Source organism: Typha latifolia, chromosome 13, assembly GCF_019914945.1.
Source record: "Typha latifolia isolate L0001 chromosome 13, TyphaL0001v2, whole genome shotgun sequence".
Lineage (NCBI taxonomy): Eukaryota > Viridiplantae > Streptophyta > Magnoliopsida > Poales > Typhaceae > Typha > Typha latifolia.
Genome location: NC_133098.1, coordinates 4,147,350 through 4,158,148, shown reverse-complemented (window position 1 = coordinate 4,158,148; position 10,799 = coordinate 4,147,350). Strand labels below are relative to the sequence as shown.

At 35.0% G+C, this 10,799-nt stretch overlaps 1 protein-coding gene across 3 annotated transcripts in view; it reads left to right on the top strand.

The window, feature by feature from the left end:
- Positions 1 to 10,799, top strand: part of LOC140799774 (ABC transporter C family member 13) — a 55,498-nt gene that overhangs the window by 16,446 nt on the left and 28,253 nt on the right. For all 3 annotated transcript variants that reach the window (XM_073154233.1, XM_073154232.1, XM_073154234.1), the window contains exons 7-11: positions 1,184 to 1,256; positions 2,156 to 2,410; positions 4,103 to 4,172; positions 8,612 to 8,672; positions 9,841 to 9,928. In XM_073154233.1, the coding sequence (XP_073010334.1) occupies positions 1,184 to 1,256; positions 2,156 to 2,410; positions 4,103 to 4,172; positions 8,612 to 8,672; positions 9,841 to 9,928 (547 nt within the window). The remainder of the gene's footprint in view (positions 1 to 1,183; positions 1,257 to 2,155; positions 2,411 to 4,102; positions 4,173 to 8,611; positions 8,673 to 9,840; positions 9,929 to 10,799) is intronic.

The window sequence follows — 10,799 nt, the reverse complement described above, 5'->3', positions numbered from 1 at the left end:
CCACGTTGGAATTGACCCTCCATGGCAAGACAAACTCAACCCCTGAGGGAAGGGAAGAACTAGCCCAAATCACAGCTAAAGCACCACCTCTGATCACAGTGGAGCTCTTGCCATCTCTGCAAACCTTTCCTGTCACCGGCGCGATGTCCGAGCAGCCTCCAGCGATGGCCTCATCATTATTTTCCCCATCCACGGTGGAAAATAAAGGCCGAAACCTTAATTTTCCACCGACGGCAATCCAAACCCACTCAGTCTAAGCCACCATCGCTAGCACCTTCGTTGGACCTCCTACACCTGATCCAGGGCCGCTGTTTTGCTATTACTAGTCGGAAGGCCGTCGTCAACAACCCTCTTGACTGCAATGAAATTGTGGCTCGTGGTCATGGGCCCTTTCTCGGAATCACGTCAAACTAGAGCCACAAGAACTCGAACTTGTGATGCTATAACTCATAAAAATATTTATAATTTTCATACGAAGAGATCAGTCCAGATTTGGTTCATCTTAGAGGACTCATAGGGAAGTGGAAATCTAGGGTTTGACTTTGTTGTAATGGTGCTGAGCTGACAATGTGTCGAGTCTCTCGCAACAGCCAGAGGAGAGAGGGTGGGGGAGAAGATGCATTGCATCCACTTATGTCATGATTTTAGTTTCTAGAAGTAGAGTTTTTTCTTTCATTGCCATATTGGCCATTGGCTGTGGACACTTGACCTTCTAATCAGTATACATATTTTAATCTTTGATAGTATAATTGGTAATGCAGTTTCTTATTAGATACTGTATTGTTCTTTGGTTACTTTTTACCAATCCCAACACCTTATCTTGACATTTTGAGCATCTAATTGGATCTCTCTAGAAAGTGTTTAATTATTTTAATGTTATCCTAATTGGCACTGTTTTTCATCAGAAGTGGTCTTCAAGCTCATTAGCTCTCTATTCATTCCTGACATTTAAAATCAGTTAAATTACTTAAATAATATTATATATTCTGATGGAAGGAAGAAATACAAGGAGTTCTAATGTAGAGCAGATACAAGTAGAATCTCAGTTATCTGTGTTGTGATGAACATGAATGATGATGGAAAGTAAGATGGCTTAGTCCACTATAATGGATGGTGCAAGTCATTGTTATATTAGTTCATTAATCACTCTTTATGACATGTGAACCCTCTTATGTTCTTTCAGAGAGTTCGACAATATTGAAGATCCTCTTATTCTGCATGAGACAAAGGTTAAAGAAATTCATGTTGTAAAGTTGGTATGTGTTTTTTTTTCCTAACTTGTACCTGAAAGCTCATGTTACTACAGAATATGATTTGGATTGTTAAAATTGCACCTGTTGGTAGTGATAAATATGTTTGAAATTGTCATAGAATGCAATGGTAAATTGTCTTTATTTATGATACTCCTGCAAGTTACTCATTTAATCAAAATACCCTTGATCACGATCTGTACATCTTAAAACATAGATTTAGAAAACTTTGATTGGTTTGAAGTACTTCAATATCACTCATAGAGACCTGGTGCTGACATTACTGAACCATATTTGTTCTTCCATAATTTGACACATAAGATAGAGTTCAGATTGGAACCATATAATGTTGGCTTCGAGGAGGTTGGAACTTTGGACTAAGTTTTGCAATATTGGTGAATAATCTTATTTGGCATGGTCACATATTGGCTCACATCTTGTCACAATATATTTGTCCATTTGTACAAGCTGAGTATGTTTTAAGTCATATTGTGTTATTTACTGGCAGAGGGCTGTCCTATTGACTATCAGAGACTACACCAGGATATACTGAAATGGAAATTGTGTATATGAGGCCAAAATAATTTATGTGGATTTTGTAAAGAGGAGTCATTTTGCAGCTGTCATTTGGATGAGAGATAGAATCTTACATAGGATCCTTAAAATGTTCCAATGGATAGTGTTTACAAGGTTCCTGGTTGTTGCAGCTCTTAAATATGCAGGGTCAAGTGACTCAAGTCATTTACTTCCTGCACTGGTTGCTCCTTTTCTTGATTTTCTTAAAAGAATTCCTATGATATGTTATTGATAGATTTTAAACCATTACATAAACTATTGACTTTCTAGGCGTTTACCATGTTATTGTTAAGGCTTCTTTGGTTGTTACTGTATCTTCCTTCTTGTAGGCAAGGAATTTCAGCAGTTTCTGGCACCTCCTGACGTTCAAGTTTGTAAATGTGATGATGGATGTTGGTGTGACACGACAGCTAGATTATAATGATCTAATTAAATTGCCTAGTGAACTGACCCCTGCTTTGAGTTATGATAAACTGCTATGCTGCTGGATTGAGGAACTTAGTAAGCATAAATCCCACTCTTCACTATTTAGAGCCATGTATTATGCATATGGATGGCCTTATATACGTCTGGGTCTGCTGAAGGTACTAAACTCTTTCTTATAATTGCTTTTATTACTGTTTACTATGATGATGTAGCATGAACCTGTTATGCAGTTTGATGCTATTAGAGTTATTAGATTTCTATCATTTAAATTTATCTTTTTTTATTGTGAACTTGTATAAATAGGGCTGAGCCCTCTCTTTCAAGATAATGAAACATTTCACCAAAATTCTCTTCTCTTTTCTTCTCCTCTCTCCAAACCCATTCTAGGTTTGGATTTCTTATTGTTTCAGATGCATTTCTATCAATGTGTAGGCTCAAGTACTTCAAATATTAACTTCTGGAAGCAGTTAAATTGCTTTGCTTTAGCTTCAGAAAGAGCTTTTAGCATCATTTTCATATCTATATACAATTCCATATTCAGATCTTTGTCAGGATGTTGTTGTTATATATTTCATGCAAAATTACCCATCTTAAGTTTCCTTGATTCAATACTTCTTACCTTAAGTGTTCAGCTTAAATACAGAAGTTGATTGTGGTAAGCCAATTGAACACAACGTGAAGGACTTTTTCTTGATTTAATATTACTTTTTAACCAGTTATTAATTTAATAGTGGAATCAAGAAACCATTTTTTGATATAGGTTTCAGTACATCCATATAGGAGAGAGAGGGCCAGCATGGCAAAACTTTAGCATCTGTAAAGATGCCAAATATTTTATTATTTTATCATGGAAAGCTGAAAATCAGATACATACAAAAGCAATGGAGCAAGTGCCAAGTACTTGTATCAGTTTTATCAAAATAAAGTACTTTTATCATAAACGCCAAAATTATCAGGTTCTCTTGAAACATTGAAAACGTTCGATGTCTTTAGAAATGCATAAACTTTCAATGTGGGGGATTGTACATTTTGCCTAGTTGAATTTGTCTTCATGATATACTTTTTGAGGAAGGTACTTGGTTTTTTGTTGTGGCTAACATGGGACCCACGATAGGTGTTAATAGATGAGCGAATAAATTGCTCTTTTACATATTTAGTATATGAAGTTTTGTTGACCGGACAGTTGGATACTAAATGAATGGATTGATGTGGCAACCTCTGGATCTATCACTGAATCACATGCAATGCACATTCCTATAGGGCACGTAGGCCTTGTTTGCATTGAGTTTAGGGACTCCCACTGAATTGGTTTAGGAACCCATAAACTGGTTCAATAACCAAACATCGTTTTATCTTTTCCATATCTAATCAAGTTTACTCTCCAAAAATTAAGATTAAGAAATGAGACTAACTAATCGAGTTTGGGGCTTAGCCTCAAACCAAATAAGGTCGTATTTGCGCAGAAGTTTTGAGGGTGTTACACCTACTTTCTCTCCTTGTTTTGCATGTTCTCCTATTTTGCTTCACCTCTATTTTTTTCACTTATAGATTACTCATATGCACAAGGAGGGGGCTTGTTGGTTTTAGGTTTGTATTTGCTTCTTTGAGGTGGTTTGATGAGGAAGATAAAATTGGATGTGTGCTTACTTTTAGGTTGGACTAATATTTCCATCACCACCGCGGCAAATTAACTATATAAGTTACTCTGTTTTTTACCTATAAAATTTGAACTGAAGTAATATACTTAGATTGCATATGTTACAGCTCCTTTTCTCATGCTTGCAACTTACATATGCTTTTTTTCTCACATGTTTCATTATTTTCTGAGGTTTAGTTTGAATTTTATGCAGGTGATAAATGATGCAATTGGGTTTATTGGGCCCTTGCTTCTGAACAAGTTGATCAAGTATCTTCAACAAGGTATGGAGTTTTTAATACTAAATTCTTGATTAATTAATCAGAGGCATCAGCCGCATGACATCATCTAATGCTACTACAATTGGACAATGTGTCGTCTGAATTTCTTTATAATTTCACATTATAAATACTAAATATACTAAGTATGTTTAAAAGTACTTTTTTAGTTTCACTAAGATGAACCTTTGATGTCACATTCCAAATTTAGTATCAGGACTAACATGTACTCAACCAGAACTTGAGATACACAGAAGTCTTAACATTTAATTCCGAAAATCCAAAATATAAAGAACTAAATATATATCAACAACCAACTTCAAGTCAATTAATGATAAAAGAGAAATTTGCATTTAAGACCGTGCTTTTTATCTGTGGTTACACCCTCTATTTTTTAATATTTGCAAATCGAGATCTATGCTTTATTAAATGTGTAGAAAACATTCTGAGTTATTTCTATTAAATGTGTAAAATCTACCATCTGGACAGGTGACATAAAAAGAGAATTTTGTCAACCAAGGATTGTTGTGCCGAAGGGACATGCCGTGCTGATTCCTGATTGGCACATTGTTGGCATGCCCATCCATGCCAATGGCATGCATTAGCACACTTTTAACACACCTATTATATTTTTTTTAGGGTATTTAGAGATTTTTTTGGCTATATGTACTAAAACATACATCAGTCTTTTTGATGTGGATATCACGGACAGATCACACTGGCATGTGTATCAGTGTAGGAGGTGTTGACAGCTGATTTTTTGTAATGCCCCTGCTTGGCATAGGCATGTGCACGTGCACGCCCATGCGTCCATACGGCACACGCGGCCCACGCGACAGGTCGGGCGGGGCCCGTCATGCACAAATACACCTCTGTACTCAAATAATCCATCACTAAATAAATTATACTATTAATCCAAATAACTATATTAACATATAAATATCCAAATCCATAATAATATACCACTATGAAGGTTTACACAATATGGTTTTACTATTAAGGGAACAAATTGGTGAGGATAGTAAGGGGTTTGTTGATGGGTGTCGACATTAGGAGCAGCACTCATGTTGGATGCACCGTCACTCTTGCTATCAGGTTGTTCACGACCCATCTCAATAGCCTTAAGGTGTGTATTTAAATCGTTTAATCTAGTTGTAATATTTTCAACAAATTCTTATAAATATTTACGGAAATCTTTCATAGTGTTAGGTTCCATAACAAATTCAAATGGTATGCTAAAGACTATCTTACTTTTACGAAGGTTTACGCCATGGATGGCCGTGCCGATTGGCACTTGCCATGCTAGTAATGGCATTGCAGCACGGAGTGTACTAGTGGCACACCCCTGTACCGAGCCGTGCCGGTCTAGCACGGTCGCGTGCTAGTCATTGTGCCATGTGGAGCGCATTTTTTTTTTTAAATTTGTCTTGTTTTTATTAATCATTATCAAATTAACTGATTGGTCGGTCATTTAAAAGGCTTAGATAAAATTGATGATAATTAGACTAGAGATAATAATGATAATGGTCATGGTGATAATAATAAGATTCAGTCTAGTGCGTAGTGATGATGAAGATGAGACATACATTTTTATTACACAACCTTCTCAAAAAGGTATTGTTCTTAGAAAATACTTGAGTCTATTAGTAGCAGAACATTAGGAGAGGTGCACCTATAGAATAATATGAGTTCATCATAGTTACCATCATATTAGTCACACCCATTATAGCCAGAACACCTTTATTATACTCTATATCCACAATGTGCATATGTTTATTGTGCATCTGTGCTTATCCAGTGACGTTCATTCCCGTGCATGTTCAATATCCATATTATATTATAGGAGAAGTACAAAGTTTTTATTTGTATGAAAACTATGTGAGACGTTACAATGAGCAATACTATTAGCGAATGAGTTTTGAAGAATATCGACAGTATTTAATAAAACATTCTCGTGTTATTCTTGTGATGACAAATGAAGTTTTTGTTCCTTATCATTTTATATTCAACTAGATATTAATTTAACTATTAAACTATTATCAATTAATATTATGTCTTCAATTATACTATAGTGTATTCAATTATATTATAAAGTGTTCAATCATAGTATATGTTGAATAATATTTATATTTAACTGTTGCTTTATCTTTAAAGATAATGTTAACTCTATCATTAACTAGTTCATTTTCATTAATTAATTAATTTAATAATAATAGAAATACATGTTCTACTGAGATAGAATTTATAACTTGCTATCTTCTTGTCTAGAAAGTAAAGATCTACCTCTGATCCTACCTATATTGGACCTAGTGCTCAGGTAGTTTGGCCAATAGTAGGTCAAAAAATATTGAACGATAATGTGGGCGGGGGTTTACGAGGAATACAAATAACCTCAATTTTTTTTTCTAAAATAGGTCATTTACAAAAATAATCTAAAAATAAAGCATTATAATGTAGGTTTTAAACTTTTAATATATATAGATATATATATTTAAACAAAAAATTAAAGATTGACATATCGAAGACCTCAAAACATTTTTAAATATCTTAAAAAGTTTATTAAAAGTATTATAAATGCGTGCTAGTGGCACGTAAGAGCATGCCATTGGCATGGTGGGGCGTGCCGATGGTGGCATGAGATGGCATGTGCAACTAGCACGGCTATCGTTGGTTCACTCAATGTGGTTTCACTATTAATGGAACAAATGCATATAATGAATAATACAATGCAAATTAGGAGACTACATCGAACAATAAGAGAGTTAGAGGGTAAAAATAAAAAACTTGAAAGAAAGGCAGCTGAAGATATCAATTATAAGTTAAATAGTTTTAGATTTGAACTAAATCTTAAAAAAATTTAGTTGCAGCCAAGACTGGTCGATCCTAGCTCGAAACTAGTTACTGTCACGACCCAAAATAGGAATCATGACCGACCATGCATCTCAATATGCTTGAGATGCACGAAGCCTTATTAATACTCTCTACGTGTATGATGGCAAAATAAATAAACAAAATGAGAATGTGCTTTATTAAATTGTATAACTAATTGCAATAAAGATAAAACAATGTTAAAGTTTTTGAGTCTCTAAACTAAATAAATAAAACTTCTAATCTAAAGCATAAAATCTAAAAGAGCATAAAGGTAAATAGGTGAATCCTAAGTGGAGGTGGAGTCCGGGTACATCTCGCTCAATCGCCCCGCTGACTATTACTTGAAATAGATAAACAATAGAACCCATGAGCCAACAACTATAGCTCAGGAGTAGAATCTACTCACTAACCAAATAATTTTAAATCATATTAATGCTGAATAAATTAAACTAAAAGCAACAATATCTATGACGATATGCAATAGGCATACTCACGAGGTGGAGGAAAACTCACCACCGACGGCCGACGCCGAGGTCGGCGTCGATTGGAGCCATGAGGGCTCCCTAGAAAACATCACCGACACTGGCTTGGAGCACGAAGCCTCCGGTGACGATGCGATTGTGACCCGAAGCCGCCGGCCGGCCTGATTTGCCGACGAGGCCAAATTCCTCGAATTAGGTATTTCTAATCTATCTCTTTAAATTTAAATTAAACTAGAGGGATGAGAGAGGGCTCACCGGGGAGGAGTGTGGTGGTCCTAATTTCCTCCGGCGATGCTCCGGCGATGCTCCGGCGATCCGATTCCGCAGCAACAACTCCGACGGTGAGAGCAAATAAGAAAACGGAGGGGAGAAGGAGGCTGGGGGGGGTTTTTGAGGAGAGAGAGAGAGGATTAGGGTTTAATTTATAGATTAGAAGGGAAATCCAGACCTAATCCAATTCGGATTAGGCGCGATTTCTCTCTGCGCCTAGTCGCGTGCCAGAGAGGGAGAGGGGAGGGGCTGCACGTGCAGAGCACGTGCACCCTCCTCTCTCAACCCCAATTTTTTTTTTCTAGTTCTGACAGTTACTAGACTGGTTTTGGGTCCTGATCGGGATCGACTGATTTTAGGATCCATAGTCTGAACGATCAAATATGCTCTTCTGTATCTCCAAAAAATTTTGAGGGTGCATTTGAATAGCCAAGAATGTTTCTCTATATCTTTGAACTTTGCACGGTGCATTTGAATGTCTGTCAAACGATATGGCTTATTTCCTTCAAAACTCAAAATTCTTCACACCAAATATTAACCACATTTGTATATATGCTCATTTATATGGATAAAAACACTTAAGGATATTTTGTACATATTTGATAACACTTAAAACCTAACTGTAGTGAACGAAAAATAACGATATGAATGAAGTTCTCTAAGAATGCAATGCAAACCCTGTGTACCACTACAAAAGTGACTGGTTCAAAAATCATTCTAATGATTGGTAATGCCTAATATTGGTTTCTATATATATTGAGGCCCATCATAGAAAAATGGAAATGTGCTAATTGTTCCTCTGGTACTGTGCTCTCTCACCAGGTTCTGGTAGCATGGACGGATATATTCTTGCTCTTTCGCTGGGGTTATCTTCCATCTTCAAGTACATATTCTTAATTGTCCATATAATATGCTATTTTTTCTCTTTTAGCTTGTACTGTATTGATTGCTTGCTATTTTCTGCCTGCAGTTTTATACAGAACAGCTTTTGTAGGTGCTACCCACATACAAGAGTTTCTAATATTATTCCACATTCACAGGATTTGCATATAATTTTCTGCAGCGTACTTTTTTAGCTCTATTTGTTTGCATACTAATCTTCTGTAGAGTACATTACTACATTTATTGCTATATGTTCTATTTATCTTGATTTAGATTTGGATGCTTTGAGGAAACAAGCTTTAACTTTATTTTGAAGTTTCAGTGCCATTCTAATTCTTGGTCAAGATACTATGGAGCAATTTTCCCTATTTCCATTATGAACAACACTTGTATTTCATGTTACTAATAATATTTGAATAAAAAACAAGGTTGTGTATTTAAACCTTAGTGTTATTTATTACTCATTTAAATTTTAAATAAAAGTATGTGGTTAGAAACTTAGAATCATGAGATTTGTGACTGAAATTAATATTATGAAGGAGAGGCTTCTGTCTATCCCAGGAAATTGATTCCTGTGATACTTATCTCCTTTGTCATTAGAAACATTCTAGATTTTGTAAGTAGTTTAAACCCTTAAATCATATATCTCAAAATTTTGTGAATTGCAGTCTCGTGCAAAGGATCTTCACCTGTTTGCCATATAATAAATATCTCATCGAACTAGTGGTCAAGAACTCAAGATCATATTTGTTAATATTAAGTGGAGTAGAATAAGGTTACTCTTTTATGTATTGTAATATAATTAAATTTAGAATTCTTAATCAGCTGAAGCTATTATGTATTTAATAATTTATAGAGTATGAAATGATGTCTAATTGGTATTTATAAATCATCATGCTTTAAAGATCACTGACGACTTGTTGAGCCCTAAGAACATTTTAGGAACATAAATTTCCTTTTAAATTTTTTATCTGTAGGTGTAGCTTATATCTATCTATCCTTTGTTCTGCCTGTGGTTCTTAGATTAATTTACTCCAGTAGTTTAGAAAACCACAAACCTGTTCTGTTATATCTTCGTAGACATCAAGCTTCACATTTTATTGAAGTAATATGTTTAAATATGCTTTAATACATGTCTGATTTTGTTCATATTATTTGATATACAATAGGTCATTTCTAGATACTCAATATACTTTTCGTCTATTAAAATTAAAGTTGATGCTGCGGTCAGGCATAATGGCAATAATCTATCGCAAGGTGAAATTTATCCTCTCTTTTACCAATTGTTACTTGTTCTTAGATATATTAAAACTTGATGATATGAAGTGAATTACATTTTACCATTAAAATGAGCATGTCAGATCAAATTTTCTTCCACCTGTGCAACAACCAAAAACACTCGAGTTTTTGGTGTACTGTAAGCATCGTTTTGGGTGTGCCATAGCTAATTTAATGGAACATTCTCTTCCTAAAAGGGGTAAGGTTATATACATTTCCCCTTGCCAGATATCACATTAGATAGTCTTATGCATTGGAATGCTCTTTTTTGTTGGATATAGTTCATTCCATCTTTAACATCGATGACAATCTTGAGAGAAAAGGGAGATAGACTAGGCCAATTTGTATTAAACTAAAAGAAAAAGACCTTTCTAAAAGTGAATAAATAGGTGCTATTAGATTACTAATATAGTAGGTATATAATAGCAAGTACTTGATAAAATTGTACCTAGTAGCTAAAGGCATCCAAGGCTATCAAAATAATCAATTAGCTCGAGCTCAGCTCTGACTTGGCTTTACTAAGGCTCGACTCAAAATTAATTGAGTCGAGCCTGATCAAAACTTTTGGCTCGAAATTAATTTTCAGCTGAGCTTGGTCAAATTTAGGCTAGTTCAGGCTCAAATTTATTAATATATATTATTTATTTAAAATATGTACTATTAGATTAAGATTTAGTGGCTCATATCTTTCTCTGATCCTAAAGAACTCGAAATTTCCGGGGAGATAGGATTCTTAGTTTGACTAGGGTTAAATAGATATAGAAAGTCATAATCAAGGTCAAAAACCAAAACCGATTTGGTTTTTTTCTATACAATCCTACTAGGAGTAGAAAAGCTGATTAATAAAAGC